The sequence below is a fragment of the Engystomops pustulosus genome, chromosome 2, assembly GCF_040894005.1.
Source record: "Engystomops pustulosus chromosome 2, aEngPut4.maternal, whole genome shotgun sequence".
Lineage (NCBI taxonomy): Eukaryota > Metazoa > Chordata > Amphibia > Anura > Leptodactylidae > Engystomops > Engystomops pustulosus.
Genome location: NC_092412.1, coordinates 225542252 through 225562695, shown reverse-complemented (window position 1 = coordinate 225562695; position 20444 = coordinate 225542252). Strand labels below are relative to the sequence as shown.

General features: G+C 43.2%; 1 protein-coding gene across 5 annotated transcripts in view; it reads left to right on the top strand.

Moving 5' to 3' along the window:
• GIT1 (GIT ArfGAP 1) overlaps positions 1–20444 on the top strand; it is an 80041-nt gene that overhangs the window by 43688 nt on the left and 15909 nt on the right. For 3 of the 5 annotated variants that reach the window (XM_072138333.1, XM_072138331.1, XM_072138329.1), the window contains exons 8-11: positions 688–730; positions 6338–6364; positions 8153–8201; positions 8532–8604. In XM_072138333.1, coding sequence (XP_071994434.1) covers positions 688–730; positions 6338–6364; positions 8153–8201; positions 8532–8604 — 192 coding nt within the window. The remainder of the gene's footprint in view (positions 1–687; positions 731–6337; positions 6365–8152; positions 8202–8531; positions 8605–20444) is intronic. The other 2 variants (XM_072138332.1, XM_072138330.1) reach the window with 1 other exon arrangement.

Sequence of the window (20444 nt, the reverse complement as noted above, 5' to 3'; positions counted from 1 at the left end):
GGTTTATTCTCGTGCAGTGAACCTCATACATCATCTGAAAACAACACCGCCGCAGAGACTCATTGTCTGTTTATAGAGACATAGTAATACATTGTGGGGAAACGTGGTATTTAGCGGCATAATTGGAGATAACATTTTATGCTTGGGAATAAACAGCTCTCGGATGCAGAATTGAACATATGTGCCTTCACAAACACATCCGTTGTAAATGGCAAAAAGAAAAAGTTCCATTCTGCAGTTCAGCTTCCTTACAGCTGACGGGAGAGAAAACAGAAGCAAAGTGCTGGGAGGGGTGCCCCGGGGCTCTCGCCCTGCGAGCGGGAGGGGTGCCCGGGGCTCTTTTCAGGTTTATTCGACAACCATCACAGGCCTCTGTCGTATGTATTTGTATATATGTGATGTGATTTTCCACTCCCCTTTGAATAAGCATGCACAGGTACCAGCAGTTGACTAGACTCTTACAGTCTAGATCTCTATAGGTGCAGTCACTCCTATAGGGTGGGTATGAGCAGCTGTAATTTGCAGTAATTTGTACACCTAGTAGTATCACGTCCTTACCTCATGCACGTTCATGATTAATGTTAATGATCTGTTTAATGTCTTGTAACTGAAATGTTTCCAATCCCACAGGATGTTCTTGACATGCTGAAAGCTCTTACTATTGTGTCTCTAATTTGTCTGTTTCAGATCATAAGAACGGACATTATATCATTCCTCAGATGGCGGACAGGTAATTGAATTTACATTCTTCTGCTCTTTATTTAACGCCAAAACTGTAATTGCAGAAATGTGTTTGTGGAGTGTAATTACTCTGCGCTGTTCCATGGTGTCCTGTGTTTCCACTGCCAACAGGTCATCCGAAAATCATGTCCTCATTAAAATATAATTCATGTAAGGTATGAACCTGCCCAGTATAACAAGTCCAAGTTCAGAGCCATTAACCCTTAGCAAAGGGGAAATTGTTCTCTATTAATTTAATTTAAGATAGAGCTATTCAGTTACTTAACCTGGCAAAAAAAGAGGCTTCTCTGAACCAATAAGCGAGTTTTTACAGACACTATAATACTTCTGTCAGGTCCTCTGACAACCCTTATTAATGGTTTAATCTAATATTGTGTCAGAGTAGATGAGGTACACAAAAGACAAACCCCATCTATAAATACTACAGTGTTGGTTCAGAGGAAGGCAAAATAAAACTGTAAGGCTTGGCAATGGTATAATCACTTCTCCTCTAGGTGTAGAAAATACCTCGATCTATAGTAATGGTAGGTATTGCCTCACCTCTAGGTGTAAAGAACACTCCTGTCTATAGCGTTGGTAGAAACCCCCTCTCCCCTAGGTGTAGAGGATGCCCCCTGTCTATGGTGATGGAAGAACCTCCTCTCCTCTAGGTGTAAATGTCTATTGTGATGGTAGAATCGCCTCTCCTCTATTATAAAGAACACTCCTGTCTATAGCGATGGTAGAACCGCCTCTCCTCTATGTGTAGAGGATGCCCCCTGTCTATGGCGATGGTAGAACCACCTCTCCTCTAGATGTAGAGGATGTCCCCTGTCTATGGTGATGGTAGAACCTTCTCTCCTCTAGGTGTAGAGGATGCCCCCTGTCTATGGTGATGGTAGAACCACCTCTCCTCTAGATGTAGAGGATGTCCCCTGTCTATGGTGATGGTAGAACCTTCTCTCCTCTAGGTGTAGAGGATGCCCCCTGTCTATGGTGATGGTAGAACCGCCTCTCCTCTAGGTGTAGAGGATGCCCCCTGTCTATGGTGATGGTAGAACCACCTCTCCTCTAGGTGTAGAGGATGCCCCTGTCTATGGTGATGGTAGAACCTCCTCTCCTCTAGGTGTAGAGGATGTCCCCTGTCTATGGTGATGGTAGGACCTTCTCTCCTCTAGGTGTAAATGTCTGTTGTGATGGTAGAATCGCCTCTCCTCTATGTGTAGAGGATGCCCCCTGTCTATGGCGATGGTAGAACCACCTCTCCTCTAGATGTAGAGGATGTCCCCTGTCTATGGTGATGGTAGAACCTTCTCTCCTCTAGGTGTAGAGGATGCCCCCTTTCAATGGTGACGGTAGAACTGCCTCTCCTCTAGGTGTAGAGGATGTCCCTGTCTATGGTGATGGTAGAACCTCCTCTTCTCTAGGTGTAGTGGATGTCCCTGTCTATGGTGATGGTAGAACCACCTCTCCTCTAGGTGTAGAGGATGCCCCCTGTCTATGGTGATGGTAGAACCACCTCTCCTCTAGGTGTAGAGGATGTCCCTGTCTATGGTGATGGTAGAACCTCCTCTTCTCTAGGTGTAGTGGATGTCCCTGTCTATGGTGATGGTAGAACCACCTCTCCTCTAGGTGTAGAGGATGCCCCCTGTCTATGGTGATGGTAGAACCTCCTCTCCTCTAGGTGTAGAGGATGTCCCTGTCTATGGTGATGGTAGAACCTCCTCTCCTCTAGGTGTAGAGGATGTCCCCTGTCTATGGTGATGGTAGAACCTCCTCTCCTCTAGGTGTAGAGGATGCCCCCTGTCTATGGTGATGGTAGAACCACCTCTCCTCTAGGTGTAGAGGATGCCCCCTGTCTATGGTGATGGTAGAACCACCTCTCCTCTAGGTGTAGAGGATGCCCCCTGTCTATGGTGATGGTAGAACCTCCTCTCCTCTAGGTGTAGAGGATGTCCCTGTCTATGGTGATGGTAGAACCTCCTCTCCTCTAGGTGTAGAGGATGTCCCCTGTCTATGGTGATGGTAGAACATCCTCTCCTCTAGGTGTAGAGGATGCCCCCTGTCTATGGTGATGGTAGAACCTCCTCTCCTCTAGGTGTAGGGGTGGTGATGGTAGAACCTTCTCTCCTCTAGGTGTAGAGAATGTCCCTGTCTATGGTGATGGTAGAACCTCCTCTCCTCTAGGTGTAGAGGATGTCCACTGTCTATGGTGATGGTAGTACTGCCTCTCCTCTAGGTGTAGAGGATGCCCCCTGTCTATGGTGATGGTAGAACCTCCTCTCCTCTAGGTGTAGAGGATGTCCCCTGTCTATGGTGATGTCTGAACCCCCTCTCCTCTAGGTGTAGAGGATGCCCCCTGTCTATGGTGATGGTAGAACCACCTCTCCTCTAGGTGTAGAGGAAGTCCCTGGCTATGGTGATGGTAGAACCTCCTCTTCTCTAGGTGTAGTGGATGTCCCTGTCTATGGTGATGGTAGAACCACCTCTCCTCTAGGTGTAGAGGATGCCCCCTGTCTATGGTGATGGTAGAACCTCCTCTCCTCTAGGTGTAGAGGATGTCCCCTGTCTATGGTGATGGTAGAACCTCCTCTCCTCTAGGTGTAGAGGATGTCCCCTGTCTATGGTGATGGTAGAACCTCCTCTCCTCTAGGTGTAGAGGATGTCCACTGTCTATGGTGATGGTAGAACCTCCTCTCCTCTAGGTGTAGAGGATGCCCCCTGTCTATGGTGATGGTAGAACCGCCTCTCCTCTAGGTGTAGAGGATGTCCACTGTCTATGGTGATGGTAGAACCTCCTCTCCTCTAGGTGTAGAGGATGCCCTATGTAGGCAATGGTATAAGCACCTCTGCCCTTGGCAGTTTTTGGCTGTGGCTAAAAGCTGAAATCTCAGTGTATAACTTTCAATTGGTAAAATACAACACAAAAAAGATGTGCAGAATATCTTTTCGAAGAAGATAACCGGTGACCATAAAATGTTGGGATTGAGAATCTGTTGCACAAAATCTAGGGGGGGGGGGGGGCGGAGAAGCAAAGTTTCACTTTATATCAATTTGAGAATATTATTGTTAATGACCTACAGAATATAATATGCCATTAGGTGCTAAATGTTATACAAAAATTGTTTGTTCCCTGTGACTTCAAATTAAACATGGATAATCCAGGGACACTTACTCATTGATCCAGGCACTGTGACTGTGGTAATGGTATCCCAGGCAATTTTCTTTTAATTTTCTGTTTCCATTGCTTTTGTACTTGTATGGATGTAATACAAGTACAAAACTTACTCTCTGATACAACAAACATAAGATACATGTGTGCACACAGTAGTAGTGAACCCCTTCTTTTAGTAAAACCACTATAATGAGGCTTCAAAGGGAACTTGTCAGCATGAAAATGCAGTACTATCTACTAGTGTCTCCTGTATAGAGCATTAGAGGAGAACAACATTCATTTTATAGTTTGCAGGGGAAAGAATCGGGTCAGAAGCTTCTCTATATAATATATTTTTCACAGTCCTGCTGCTACTGAAAACACACACAATGGCATGTTTACATGTATCACTAGGGTCAATGCCTAACACTGTCTGCCCACACAGGCTAATAAATTACCATAACAGGTTTTCATGTCTTAAAGCAACAGGAGATCTTATCCCTCTTTTTCCCTTCTACAGTCAGTATATGGTCCAAACTGCTGACAGATTCCCTAAAGAGAGGGTGTTCTGAATGCAATGAAAATCTAACTTTCAATTAGAAGATATTGTAAGAATTATTGACTATTACAAAGCATTTTCTTCTGACTGTCCTTATTGCCAGTCCATGGCTATACTGTGAGGGATGACTGTGCTGTGTGTGCGTTCTGATCAGGAAATTATGGTCATATCTGCATCCTGTTTTCACTTGACTGATGCCGTCATTGTCCTCCCCATGTGGCATAACTGCTGGATTGTACACCAAAATGTTATACAAAAGCATCTTCCAGCATATGAACATAAAACATTTGTATTCAAAGATATTTTCTGTATGGGGAATGTTCCTTTTATAGGCAGTGTACCACCTCCACCTAGCAGGATAATATGCTGGTTACATAGAAATGCACTGCTATTCCCACCCTGTCTTTATTATTTATATCCATTCTGCCGGTTCCAAGTTACTCCCAGTTTAATGTGTATGCTAATGAGGCAGCTTCTGCACCCAGAGAACTGCTGACTAAAAACTTTTTTCAGGTCATCGTTGTCAGATTGTTGTGGGACCTACCAACTAAGAGCCAGATGTCTGTAGTGATCCTGCCAGGTCATTGAGCTCAATATTGGATGACAATATAGGAGGTTTGGGCGTAGTCTGGGGCCCAAGTCTTCTAGGGGACCCATGACCATCCAAACCACCCACCAAATTTTTTATGAAGAAGTGCCTTCACCCATGAAATCCTCATACTTCTGTTCCTGCTCTCACTGCACATGTACACAAGAGCCATTTCAGGACCTTTTTAAGGTCCTCCAAAGGTCCTGAAACCGCAGATTGAAAGCAGGCAGAAGTGACACATCCTCCATTCCACAAGAAGCTTGGTCCAGCGCTGACTCTAGCACAAAGCTAATAACCCCTTATGGAGAGGTTTGCAGGTGTCTTCTTTTACTGACCTATATTTTTAAGACTCATGATGTAGTTATTAGTTTGGTAAGAGAAATGCTGTGACTTGCCCTCACTGGCTAATAAATTACCAAAACAGGTTTTCATGTCTTAAAGCAATGTCAGATCTTATCCCTCATTTTCTTCTCTACAGTCAGTAAAGGTGTATGTCATGTACAAATCTGATGCAACCTGCAGTCTTCCCAAAATCTGAAAAAAATTCATTATCCCTATACTTGAGCTCCCCCATGTGGCCAAAGTACAGTATCACCAATGATGAGGAGTAATACAGGATGTATTTGTAAGTGATCTCCTTGACCAGTGACGGCGAACCTTTTAGACCATGAGTGCCCAAACTTCAACCAAAGGCCACTTATTTAAGGCAAAGTGTCAGCACGGCAATTTAGGCAGTAATTTATTGCTATGGACAGCAACGCAGTAGAAAGGAGGAGAGCAAATTTGGACTATTGCAGCATCTCTCCAGAGTCCCTGTGTACAGGAAGAATCATCTGGCCAGCATTCTTTGAGCCTGTCTGGTGAACTGTATTCTGGGGTGATGACGCCGATTGCCGCCTTTGGCACCCGTGCCATTGGTTCGCCACCACTGTCCTAGACCATGCATTGTAACCTAGTGTGCTTTGGTGGATAGAGGGGGAAACCTTCCTCAACAGCAGGCTCATCCATATCTGTCAGGATTCATCGGAATTCATTAAAAATACATTTGACATTATAGGAACAATTAATTTATTGTTTACAGTTTTGGGTTAAAACAAATATTTAAAAGTAAAATCTAATGTAGGGTTCATTTATATTTATGTCAGGGCCCCTGTATACCTTCATATATAATATAAGTGAGGGCACCTTCTTCCATTTGCTGTCCTGTCCCATCTGTGTATTCCAGTGATCTGTATCTATCTTTATGTCTTAACAATAACTTGCTGTCTAACCTCTCGCCTCTCTCCTGTTCCTCTTTGTGCTGCGTTGGATGTAGAACTCGTCCCAGGGGTGTGCCGCAGAGGTACTGTGCTACGTGGTTACGTGTCGCTATTCTACTGCTATCAAACATCACGTTGAATTAAACCATCATATCCACCATTATCCATGGCTGCCACTTACATTGATTTATTTCTACTCAAGAAAATAATTGATAAATGTATTTTCAAGTGAATTTGTCCAATATCTTTAGTGTAAAAAGTAGATATTATATATTCTACACTCCAGCCCTACTTGTAGGAACTTTTAGTGCTGCCATATGGATGTACATATTGTGCCATATTGCTGAAATATTCTCTCCTTTACAGTCCTGTATTTCTATAATTAATCCTTTAGTCATTGACCACCTCCCCCCATCCCCCACGATCCTCTTAAGGCTTCTTGATCAAGATGTGTCTGCACGCCCTAAATAATATTTTTCAAATACAATGTTGTCTTAAATCCATGAATTTTCAGGATATCCATCTTACCCAATTCAGAATCATCCACATGTGGTGTTCACATTACGTTTTGAAGAGCAATTCAACAACTGCGGGGAGAAGATTTGCTCAATTTCATTGCTGTTAACATTTGCGTTTGTATAACACAATGTTAACGCAATGTGGTAACATCATGTTACCATTGCAGTTGTTAACAGCAGTGTAATTTGGCAAATCTCCTCTGCTCACCTGTTGTATTGCTTTTCAAAATGCAATGTAAACGCTATGTGTGAACGCAGTCATGCACTGCAAAGGCTGCAGAGAATTCGAACATGAAATGCCTTGATGTTGTCTATGCTACGTGACAGTCGGTGTGATACTGTGAGAGGCTAAATGTACTAATAGTCTAATAATATAATACATGTCAGATAACTCTTAATGTCCAGAGCCAAACGGCAAGAGGTGTGGAAGTGCTTCAGGAGTTTAGTCATTCCCTGGGTGTACAAACTTGAACTTCATGTGGCTACTGTCCCCGAGTTTCTTTTTTACATGGATTTGTGTTCATTGATATGGATTTCTGCTATTTTTCTGAAGGGGTGTTCCATCACATTGATTTAGCCTTTATTGTCTTATTGAAAATTATAAAGAGAAACTATGCAGTGTTTTTTTTTGGCCATCCGCATTCTTCCGCTTCTTGGCTGCTACTTTTCTCTCTCTCGCAGCATACACTCTCAGGAATACTGCAGCTTCTACCCTTTTCCCTATCTATTTTTTTTACTGCACTGGTACTACTTTAGGCAGGGAAAGGAGATGACGTCATCTGAATCTGAGCTTAATGTCACTTTCATATTATATCAAACTGTATTATATTTCACTGGCAACTACTATACATATTTATTCCATTCCGTAGGACTCCATGACATCGCTAATGGTGGCTTCAGGCATTACATTATCTCTACGGCTGTGGGATGGAAAATTGTTATTGCGTTAAATATACTAAGAGGGTTCGGCCTCTATTGATATCGGACGCACGACTGTTCGTGCTATAAACTACACCATGAAAAGGCATAGGCTACAGCTAGTGCGCCAATTCGGCCCAACGCACTCTGGTGGTGTAAGGGGGAACATAGTCTCAATTCCTTTGCCGGTGTGCCAGGAATTGCAGATATATCAAGGCCTGTATGCTATTACAAGCCTTTATTAATTCTCCCTATATATTTTGCAATGTTTTGGTGCACAAATTTAGACATTTTTTTTAATAAAAGTAACTTTTACCATTACTTACTGTTTTAACATCTGCTAATATCCATACGGGTTGATGGAAGAAGAGGTTTGCTGCTTATACACATCTTTGTGGTTTTATGTAACATACTATATTTTCATTTCTGTGACAGCTTGGACCTGTCAGAACTGGCAAAAGCTGCAAAAAAGAAGCTTCAGGCGGTAAGTTCTGAGATGGCTGTACACTGGGTATCCGCAACCTCCACCTGGTTCATTCATCGTTCAGACTACTTGTGACTTTCTCCTCTTTCGCCGGATGGCTTGTCACTTTCTCGCCCATGTTGTGAGTGGCACTTTTGCCGCCGCCGCCGCCTTTAATCACATACGTCTCCCTCTTCCATTGTAATTACAGAGCTGCCAATATGTGTACGCTCCGGTGATCTTCTGTGTCATTATCTCACAATTTTTCATCCTCTCTCCTTTCTTGTGATGGACACCTACCCACTCTCTGTTACTTCCTCCTGATTAACCAGGATCTCTGTTTATTCACAGCTCAGTAACCGGCTCTTTGAAGAACTGGCCATGGATGTCTACGATGAGGTAGATCGAAGAGAGAATGATGCTGGTAAGATACGATAAGTATACAATAGGTTTTCATATTTACTTGCAAACTTACTGTACTCCATGCAGTATTGCATAATTTTCTGTTACAAACGAGGTGCTTTTTTTTTTTTTTTTTGAGGAATAGTAGGGAATCTAGCAGCAGTTTTGACCTTGCAGAACTGCAGACAAAGTTAGGTATTGGCCCTGGTGATCTTCGTAACCATCCCTCCTAGCCGTCCTAGATCTTACGGGACAGTCACAGATTTCGGGCTTTATTCAACCTTGACTTTTAGTGGGAGGTATATCCCAGGACTTCAACTGTATCTGCATCCTGCAAATGCAGAATGAGTTGAATACAATGGTGAAGCAGCCTGCCGACTGTAGAGTTGTACGGAGCAGATGAGTGAAGAGGTAAGTAACTGTAGTGAAGGTGAATAAATAAAGGGATTGAAGGGGCATTATACTATGTAGGCGCCACTAAGGGTTGCGTTAGGATGGTTTTTGTGTGTCAGAAAGCTTTGGGGTGTGGTTCAGGGCATAAAAAATGTCCACTACAAATGTCCCTCAAAAAAGTTGGGGATGTGCATTGTGTCTGTTCTAAGTAGTAAAAGAACTGTGAAAAAAATTTAATTATTTGGTTCACTGAGCTGCATTTTAGGTTTTTGGTTGACTACTACAACAGTAACTCAAAGCAAAGGGGAAAACAGTAAGGTGCAGCTCAATGTATCGAGCGAAGAGCACTGCAATGTAAGGATACGCTTTAGTGAACCAAGTCCTGCTACAATCCTGGAAATAAATGCATTTTTCACAGTCCTGCTTCTTCTAAGAACACACACAAAGGTATGGTTCCACAGATCTCTAGGGCCAAGAACCTAACACTATCTGCAGGTTTGTATGGTCAAGACTCCTGACACCTGCCCTTTTAAGAAAGTGTATAACCTAATATAATTAAGTGTTCTCTGATCCTGCTGTGGCAGGAGTTTGCTTGTTGAAGTTGCAAATCCACTGTTAAAGCAAACTGTTCAGTAGTTGACTATTGGAAATTAGACCCCTTGGAAAACCACCCCGTTCTACAGGGGCGTTGCTAGGGTGGTAAAAGATCCGGGGCACGGGCCCCAATGCATGTGTATTGCACTTTCAGTAATGCCCCCTCCTGTACATAACCCCCTCACATGTGTGAACACGCTCCAAGAAATGTCCCCCACACAGCCCCCCATAAGTAATGTCCTCACACAGCCCCCAGTAAGTAATGTGCCTCACACACAGCCCCACAGTAAGTAATGTGCCTCACACAGCCCCCCCAGTAAGTAATGTGCCTCACACACAGCCCCCCAGTAAGTAATGTGCCTCACACAGCCCCCCACTAAGTAATGTGCCTCACACACAGCCCCACAGTAAGTAATGTGCCTCACACAGCCCCCCAGTAAGTAATGTGCCTCACACACAGCCCCCCAGTAAGTAATGTGCCTCACACAGCCCCCCACTAAGTAATGTGCCTCACACACAGCCCCCCAGTAAGTAATGCGCCTCACACACAGCCCTCCAGTAAGTAATGTGCCTCACACAGTCCCCCAGTAAGTAATGTGCCTCACACAGTCCCCCAGTAAGTAATGTGCCTCACACAGCCCCCCAGTAAGTAATGTGCCCACACACAGCCCCCCCAATAAGTAATGCGCCTCACACACAGCCCCCCAGTAAGTAATGTGCCTCACACAGTCCCCCAGTAAGTAATGTGCCCACACAGCCCCCCAATAAGTAATGTGCCCACACACAGCCCCCCCAATAAGTAATGTGCCTCACACATAGCCCCCCACTAAGTAATGTGCCTCACACAGCCCCCCAATAAGTAATGTGCCCACACACAGCCCCCCCAATAAGTAATGCGCCTCACACACAGCCCCCCAGTAAGTAATGTGCCTCACACAGTCCCCCAGTAAGTAATGTGCCTCACACACAGTCCCCCAGTAAGTAATGTGCCTCACACACAGCCCCCCAGTAAGTAATGTGCCTCACACAGTCCCCCAGTAAATAATGTGCCTCACACAGTCCCCCAGTAAGTACTGTGCCTCACACACAGCCCCCCCAGTAAATAATGTGCCTCACACACAGCCCCCCAGTAAGTAATGTGCCTCACACAGCCCCCCAGTAAGTAATGTGCCTCACACAGCCCCCCCAGTAAATAATGTGCCTCACACAGCCCCCCACTAAATAATGTGCCTCACACAGTCCCCCAGTAAATAATGTGCCTCACACAGCCCCCCAGTAAATAATGTGCCTCACACAGCCCCCCAGTAAGTAATCTGCCTCACACACAGCCCCCCAGTAAGTAATCTGCCTCACACACAGCCCCCCAGTAAATAATGTGCCTCACACACAGCCCCCCAGTAAGTAATGTGCCTCACACACAGCCCCCCAGTAAATAATGTGCCTCACACACAGCCCCCCAGTAAGTAATGTGCCTCACACAGCCCCCCAGTAAGTAATGTGCCTCACACACAGCCCCCCAGTAAGTAATGTGCCTCACACAGCCCCCCCAGGAAATAATGTGCCCCACACAGCCCCCCAGGAAATAATGTGCCTCACACAGCCCCCCAGGAAATAATGTGCCTCACACAGCCCCCCAGGAAATAATGTGCCTCACACAGCCCCCCAGGAAATAATGTGCCTCACACAGCCCCCCAGGAAATAATGTGCCTCACACAGCCCCCCAGGAAATAATGTGCCTCACACAGCCCCCCCAGTAAATAATGTGCCTCACACAGTCCCCCCAGGAAATAATGTGCCTCACACACAGCCCCCCAGTAAATAATGTGCCTCACACAGCCCCCCAGTAAATAATGTGCCTCACACAGTCCCCCCAGTAATGTGCCTCACACAGTCCCCCAGTAAATAATGTGCCTCACAATGTTCTCCTCCTTCCCTAGTCCCTGTCATGTTTCTCACCTCACAGATGCAGCTCTCTCTCTCTTTCTGTGCGCTGCTTTCCCCTGCAGGTCATGTGATCATGACATCATCACAGGTCCTTGAGCCTCTGGAACTCCCGGAGGCTAGGTCCTTGCAGGGGAAAGCAGCGCCTGCACTCGTTCTCATCACGATCTGAGGAAACAGATCGTGATGAGAACGAGAGGGAAGGAATCTCCCGGGCAGCGGGGCAGATGATCTGCTGACCCGAGGAGATTCGGGGCACTGGCCAAAAGATCTGGGGCACGAGCCCCGGATCTTTTGACCTAGCGACGCCCCTGCCGTTCTATGAGTCCTCTTCGTGAAATAAGTGACACTTATGTGACTACTGTACAATTCACTTCCATGGGATTGATGTAGCACTGTACTGTAATGGGGACTCCTGGTATCCTGATCTCTTGGGGCCTCAGAGATCAAAAATCAGAGGATGCAATATAAAGGGAGTTAGTGGGAAAACTGCTTCAAGACTCGTTAGGAGAGATGAATAAAAGTCATTGAGTATTTTTATATCCCATTAGAAATTGCCCTCCCTCTTTTTAAATACTACAAAATCCATCATATGCCTGAATTGTGCTGAGACTTCCTGCTGATATAGAGGCGGAAGAAGTGGCTTTATGCAGTTTGCACACACTCCCAGGCAACAACTTATTTGTTCTTGACTTCTGATTTGAAGACAGCTTGAAGACTCCATGTTATACATGTCTTTGCTTCTACTATTAAGTTATCTTTCACATGTTATTTTAGTATAATACTATAGGTGTGATTTTAGATGTTTTAGGCGTCAAGGATCCCTATGGCATTGATGTATTTATAGTCTATCCTTGACAAGTTTACCCAGAGTATAAAACGCTTTGGCGTAATTGCAGATTTCTTGGTTACAATGAGAAATGGCTAGAAATAACATGACATTTGTGGCTTTGTTTTTGTTATGTGCTAGCGTGACAGGGGTGGTGCTGTGTCTGACCTGCAGATTTAAAGGAAATCTACCATCAAAAATGGGTCTTGACCTAAAGCTCGCTCTCCACAAGTAAGGTTGTTCCAACCTGTGGGCTTGCAGGAGTTTACTGAACCTTGAATTGGTGAACGGAATAAAAAAATGCTGAGTTCATGTTAGTGATTCAAGGTTTGGTTCAGGAAATCCCACAAGAGAACATTATCAGTCTAGTTAATTTTGACGCACAGGGGGAGATTCATCATCAAGTTTCTGAGGTAAAACTGGTCTAGCTGCCCATGGAAAACAATCAAAGGTCAGCTTTAATTTTATAAACAGCTGTGGGAAAATGAAAGCTGAGCTCTGATTGGTTGCCATGGGAAACTAGAACCGTTCTGCTCTAAGAGACTTACGATAAATCTCCCTCACAGAATTTTTTGCCTCATGACCCTTTGTCATACCAATCTGAAATGTGTAAAAAAAAAAAAATTAAAAAAATTAAAAACTACTAAGGCCCTTTGCACAAAACTATGTGTTTTCCAGGCCATAACCCGGTGAGCACTCCTAAACCTCTCATCTCTCTATAGTAAGCCAAATGGCCACACCGTAAGATGGCATATATAGGACAGATCCCATATTTTACAAAGCAGGTGCTGGGAAACACTGTGGGGGAGACTTATCAAAAGTGTCTGAGAGCAAAACTGTTCTAGTTGCTCTTGGCAGCCAGTCAGAGCTCAGCTTTCATTTTACCACAGCTGTTTATAAAATTTAGGTTGATCTCTGATCAGTTCTGCTCTCAGACAGTTTTGATAAATGAGGCCCACATGTGTGCTCACATCACTGTGACCGGCTGCCGTAGACCTCTATAGGGGCTGTGATCTGGCCCCAAATTGTGTGGCTGTACTATAGCCTTTAATACAGTCATGAGGCCTAAAGGTGACAGCATGAGGCCTAAAGGGGTTGACAAATTTTGTCCTAAGCAGAGGTTTTTAGGCATGAACGATGCCAGAATTCTGGCATAAGCAGATTGATAAATCCCCCCCACTGTATTCGGTTCAGCTCTACATGGTTTGGGCCAGTAAGTCCAGCCAGCACTCAGTCTGCACATAAAAGCTGTTAACTTGTATGGCATCTTTTAGGGTACTTAGGGAACTCTTAAGTTCCCTACTGGGAGTGTAACTGTATAGTCCATTTCTGGAGATGGGTCATTGAACCAGGATTTCGTTTTGACTGCAAGATTTAAATGAGTTTCTGGAGTTTAAAAATAAGCTTGCTTTCTTCGAAAAACCAGTGTCACACCTGACCATTCTTTATGTCGGTATTGGAACTCAAGAGTTGCATAGGGATGAATTGAGCTCAGTTGCAATACCGTCACAAACCATGCTCAGATGTGGCGCTGTGTTTGGAAGCAATCGGCCACGTTTTTCAAATAATGGACAAACCCTTTAAAGAAAATTTTGCTCTCCTCAACATTGATGTATAATAAATTGAAACCCAATGAATATATTAGACTTATAATCTAGTTAATCGTCTATAATATTGTCTCATCATCGATAATATTAACTTACATTCTGTATTTTATGGGTTGTTTTGGAGTGTTAACCATAATAGATTAAAAGTTATGTTTTTCGTCCTTTTCAGTCCAAAAACTGCACTTTAGTTGTCGATTTAGAGGGGTGGATCTCTATGTTTCACCATCTGCTTCGTTATGAAAGGGTTGGCCACTTTTTGAGTACATTTTTCCCCTGCAGTAATAGCTGTTTGCTGTTGATTCCATGTACTGTCCTAACTTTTTTTTTTTACGTACAGTTCCCATTTTTTGCACAGATCTTCTACTGTGCATTACTTGGAGCTTTATGAACAACTTTGTCAACAAAACTTTTTTTATTTTTCGCCTCTCTCCGCTTCCCCTGCACAACACATCCTCTTTGCTCCAGACAGAGACGTCACATGTGGGGATTGCCAAGAGTATGTGGGAAGGGGAATGATCTAGTCTTAAGCCAAGTCTGTTGCTCTAGGCATGTAGTGGGTTAACCCAAGTTAGTCATCTTTAAAATACCTCGCTGCCAGAAAGTACATTTTCTACCAGCGTGGAAACCGCAGGAGAAGTACGATGGAAAAAAAAAAGCTTTACCAAAAGGCTGATATAGTGTTTTTTTTATAAAGCAGTTCCTGACCCATCCCACATTCCATAAAGCTGCCAATTTCTCGGCAGTGTAAGCAGAGGCTATAGCAGAAGTTTTCATGTTAAGCAAGTAGACAGAGCCTTTTCTGTTGCTTTTCCTTACTCGGCCCCCAGTGCGGAAGAAACTGGACCACTCATCAGGCTGCAGAACCTCTCCTCCCCAATCTGAGACCACCGCTAGCTCCGCTCATTATCGCTCTTTTATGTCTTGGGAATATCTTTTCTGGATTTGTGACATGTGAAGACAAACTTTCCTTATTTTTCGTGGTCTCTGCATTGCTGTAAAGTGTTTGCTATTCGGTTGGATACAATCGTATGTTCTTTGTAAGTAGGAGAGGCTTATTGTAATTCTTATTGGAGTTTTGGATAAAATTGTTTATCGCTTATAATATTTGGAAACTTTATAACCACTTCATTATAGGTTTTATATTGTTCAGTTTGTTGCCCATGTAACAGGTTATAACTATGATGCAGAGTAATCGGAAACTGTAGAACTTGGTGAAAGTATATAAGTTTTAGGTTTATTCTTTGATGTGATTTCTCTGATTATTCATAAATAGCATTGGGCGGTAGCATGCAGAATACTGAACTGATTATTCGCCTAAGCAAATATCCTTCTTCTCCAGATGTTGTGCAATATGGTGCAGCAGATTGAACTTTTCCTCCCGCTGTCTGCAGTACCTAGGAAGGACTTGTTTATCATACAAACAACAAAAAGCCATCATAAATCTCAGTTTAATGGCTCTTGTGAAGGGCTTTAGTGTGTAAATGTTACAAACAGTGTAGTATTTAGTGTTGCAAGAATTTCTGTTTTTGTGTTTCTTTTTTTTTTCATTTTACTCTTATAGTGTTTTATTCCGTATTAATATATGCTATAGTATAGGCATCACTGTGCATTCATTTACATGGATATTATCATGTTATGTGAACAAGTACAGGTCACTATGCATTACTGGAATGATATTTGGCACTATAGACACCAGCTATATGGCTTCGAGTCATGGTGGTTATGGATCACGTTGAATTTTTTTTTTTAACTATTTTTATTGAGAAAGAGGATGCATGTACATAAAGTACTACATGTATATAATAAGCTCATGAGCATGCATTACAATCAATCAGTCATTTGACAACTTTGCTTCGTTTGCACATTCCATCTCTTTCCCCTCTCCATTTTCAAGTTTTCCTCCATCTTTCATGCAGATCAAGGCACACCTAAGGGTGCACAAGGATCACATTGATTTATAATAGGCCTGTCAGGTATCCGCTGTCAGAATGCAAAGTGGGATGTGTGTAAGAAATAAAAAGCCAATAATAATGTACATTGTGATATCATGGATGATGTGTATGGGGACACAGTGATGTCGTACAGAGATAATGCACACAGTGATGTCGCAGTACGGGGATCATACACACATAAATAAACAGAAATAAACCTGCTGCTCCAGTATAGAAAGATTCAGTTGTAAGAGCCATAGTATAACTTACTAGGGTTGTGTTCAGTTATACACATTTCCTTGTTCATCATCATCAGCACTAATGGCAATGTAGATTTTTGGGGAAACTGCTGTCCACATTTTCTGGTCTCTATAGCTGACTTGCCCAGTTATGCTCATGTTGCCCAAGGTAATATTACACGGAAACCATTGTGTTTTCATAATGCCTGACGAGGAGTAATGCATAAACTTAACTCCATGTTGGCTCCATAAATCCTATGGTGTATGGATAGTGTTTTTAATGGAAGGCCCCTTTAACAAGGCCACACATGAGCTTTATTTTTTGACGATTGAAGTGCTATATAGCAGTGACCTGGAACAGTACTGGTGTCTTTAGCTTCAGACCCTTAAATCCTGTGTGGGTAGAAGCGGTACCACATACCTGTCTTATTATAGTTCTGTGACACGACATCAGAGAACAACGCAGGAAATGTTTCCTTATCCTCTATATTTGTCTTAGAGGAAGGGTGGAAATTGTACATGAAGTGAAGCCGTGATTGTAATGACTAGTAGCCAGGAAATCTCACAATGACCAGTGATCACCGCCTCACCTTGCTATAAGTACTTTAAAGGGGATTTCTGAGATTAGTAAGAAAAATGTTCTACCCCTTAGCAGGACAACAAAGGATTGGGGATGCAAAGGATTGGGGATGCAAAGGATTGGGGATGCAAAGGATTGGGGATGCAAAGGATTGGGGATGCAAAGGATTGGGGATTGTGAATCCAACACGTCTGATTCTTCTCTTGCCAACATCTGTACACATAATAAAGTTCGTCAGTCTTTTCAACGCTTTCATGATTGATATATTGTGAACATCTCATAAAAAACTGTCAGTTGGGTTTAGAGTTTCTTCTTCTTATTGCTTTCGGCTCCGCCACAGTTTTTAACAATATCTGAAGACTCAAAGACCATTGAAAGATGGAGGGGAAATACAGGTTGATTCGAGCCTCTCTCTAGAGTCTCCATACGTCTGATGAAGGGCCCCTTGCATCCTGGGTCCCAAACTGTGTTATCGAGTGACAGAAAGGGCTCTTAATGCCACCTCTGCCCCACTTGCCATAGCTTTTACACCACTGTCCTATACATCTACGGAGATGCAGTATAAAAGTGAACCTACACAGTCCTGGTTGCAATGATGGAGGGGCAACTCTGTGATCTTTGTCCCAAATTGCTGTGTACTATGTGGTTTCAGTATGAAATCTTAACGTTAAGAATTTTTACGTCTATGGGATGGACTTGCACTTGCCGCATTCACACGGGCTGAATTCATTAACTCTAAGTGGATACGGGCACTGAAGCACCAGAGGTTCCAGCCTCTTGGTAAATATGGGACCAAACTCCACCAGTCCGGATCTGTAGACCAGGTCTGAACTGGCTGAGTTTTTTGGAATAATGTCCGCCTCTTTAGTAAATCTGGTGGGCCATAAGTCTATGCCCCTTTCTTGCCTGCTCCCTGCCCCAACACACCAGAAAACTTGTGGTGATGGGGAGAGTCATGTGCCATCTCTGCCAGAGAAGGGGCTTTACAAACACACCCGAAAATACATATCATAACTTTTACTTCTGCTGGACATCATAGAGGGGGATTCCTGAACGTTTCCTCAAAATAATATAGAGATCACATTACAATAGTGATGACAGCCCTGTAGACATGCGCTGTCCATGGGGAGTCCTCGTACACGCCGCAGCTTGTGTGCACACACCCAGTAATCCTTCCCGGCCTACGCGGTGTAGGTTTCCTGGGATGTCGGGGCATAGCGGACTGAGAATATATGAATATGCTTTTGTTTTCTCTCCTCCTAACAGCAGCTGGGAAAACAAAAGGGAGGTTATTGGGTGCCGTGTAATTGCAGAACGGGTGCCCAAAGAAACAAACTAGTGCTGACTAGGCATGGGCCCCGAACGCTGCAAGCACAGGTGTGAAGTCTTTCCTTTCTTTTAATATAAGACCTGTTTGTTGCTTTTGGATAAGTGTCATTGGTTTCCTCTTGATCTCGCCCACCTAGAGTGCAGTCCTTGTGCCAACCATTAATCATTGCTCCCTACTTAATATGTATTGTATTTATTGAACATCCCACCAGCCCTGATTCTGCCATTACTCTTTATATGCAAAAATAACATAGTCTAAAACTCACATAGTTTTACCATCTGATGGTATAAATTTATATGCAGCACCTGGAACGTAGTTTAAAGGAAATCTACCATTAAAATCCTTCATGATAAACCAAGGGCACTTACTCTGAGATTCGGGCACTGTGACTATGGTAATCTTATCTGTTATCCATGGCCTCCTTCCTTCTAAAAGTCAACTTTAAAATTATGCTAATGAGTCACTGGCTCACCCTCCCCCCTGCTCCCTTAGCACTTCCACCTTCCCTCTGCCTGATGTAATCTCACTGCAGCACAGGAACTTTCAGAACACAATGGGAGAGTGCTGTTTGCACCCTGTAAAAGCCTGTGAAGCTACATCATAGAAGGGCCTTGGTAACAACCACATAGCCCAGGTTCATTAGCACAATTTTAAAAGTTGATTTTTAGATGAAAGGAGGCCATGAATAACTAATAGCAAATATAAGTAGATTACCACAGTCACGGAGCCTGGATCTATGAGTAAGTGTACCTGGTTTATCCATGCTGGATTTTGATGGTAAATTTTTCACCAGGGACCTTACTTTCACTAAAAGCAGGTTCCAGAAGCCTGCATTGCAAATATGTCTTTCTGCCTTCTCTAAGCATTTGCATTACAATATAATTGTGTGTTTTAACTTTCCTGACATCAGTGAGGGAGGGAGGAACTGTGCAATTCCTTATTTTTTAAGTCCTGTGCAAGAACCGTAAATAGTAAAAATAATTTTTTTTTATCTATTCCGTAAATATTTTGCACTAAATCAATTTACACCAATTTTCCACCTATAAAAATACATGTAAAATACATGAGATTCCCTTCTTTCATCCAAAATTCAGAATAATGAAAGCTACCCGTTCTGCCATAAGGGTGCAGATACTGTGCTCGCATCTATACCAACAACACCTTTAAAGCAACACCAAACTTTATGGAAACACTTTAGAAACATCACAGAACTTTAGAATAAGTCACTGTGCCAAGCAATCCTGACTCCAACGCTTCAAAAATATTCCCTCAATTACCTGAAACCTCACTTAACCTCTTAACGCTCCTTGATGTTTATATATAATAATAATAATTCCTTTACATGACGTACACAGATTTTGGCCCCACAAATCGGTCCCTGTCCCCACCAGTATGTTTTGGTTTGTGGGAATAAACCGGAGCACCCGGCTACTTCACTCCCCAGTAGCCTCTTTAGCAAATTTGCATATTAGGGGCATAAACAATTATAAAAGGTTTAGCCAACTAAAGGTTTAGCCCTAAAAAGGCCTATACTGCTATAGATTAGAGGAACCTGCCACCGGATGTACCTTAATAGGTAGATCCATTGTGGTAGGTTTCCTTTAATTGCCTCTTGGTGGCAGTCAAAAGATGGCGGCACCATGACAGCCTTGGGTCTTTTGGGTCTCGTTTCTGCATATCTGTTACAATGAGCAATATGCACATTGTAGTAGATGTGTAAAATCCACATATACTGTAGTTTCGATCTGACAAACTAGGCTTAAAGTACCCTAGAGGGTCTGAAAAATAGTAATTAATAAATCCTAAAAAGTTCAGAAATTTCAAGTCTATAAGACTCTTCCTTTAGGGCGCACATCAGATTTAGGCCTCAAAAAAAGGAAAAATATATTTTACTCCAATTAAAATAACCCTGTTGGTCGCACACAAACTGCTCTGCTTCATCTAACATTTACACACACAGCACTGCATCACCCAAACAGTTACACACATAGCTCTGCGTCATCCATACTGTAACACACATCACTCTGCATCATCCATACAGTTACACACACCACTCTGCATCATCCATACAGTTACACACACAGCTCTGCGTCATCCATACTGTAACACACAGCTCTGCGTCATCCATACTGTAACACACATCACTCTGCATCATCCATACAGTTACACACACCACTCTGCATCATCCATACAGTTACACACACCACTCTGCATCATCCATACAGTTACACACACAGCTCAGCTATACACACAGAACCCCCCTCCCTCCCCCTCTTCCCCTTCTTCTTTAAACCATTTTACAACATATAAAAAAATGTTGCGTCCTGTAACAAAAAGGTCGTACAGTCCTCAAAATGATAGCAATGAAAGCAGTGGCTCATGTCACAAAAAATGACACCACACGCATCTCCGTACACC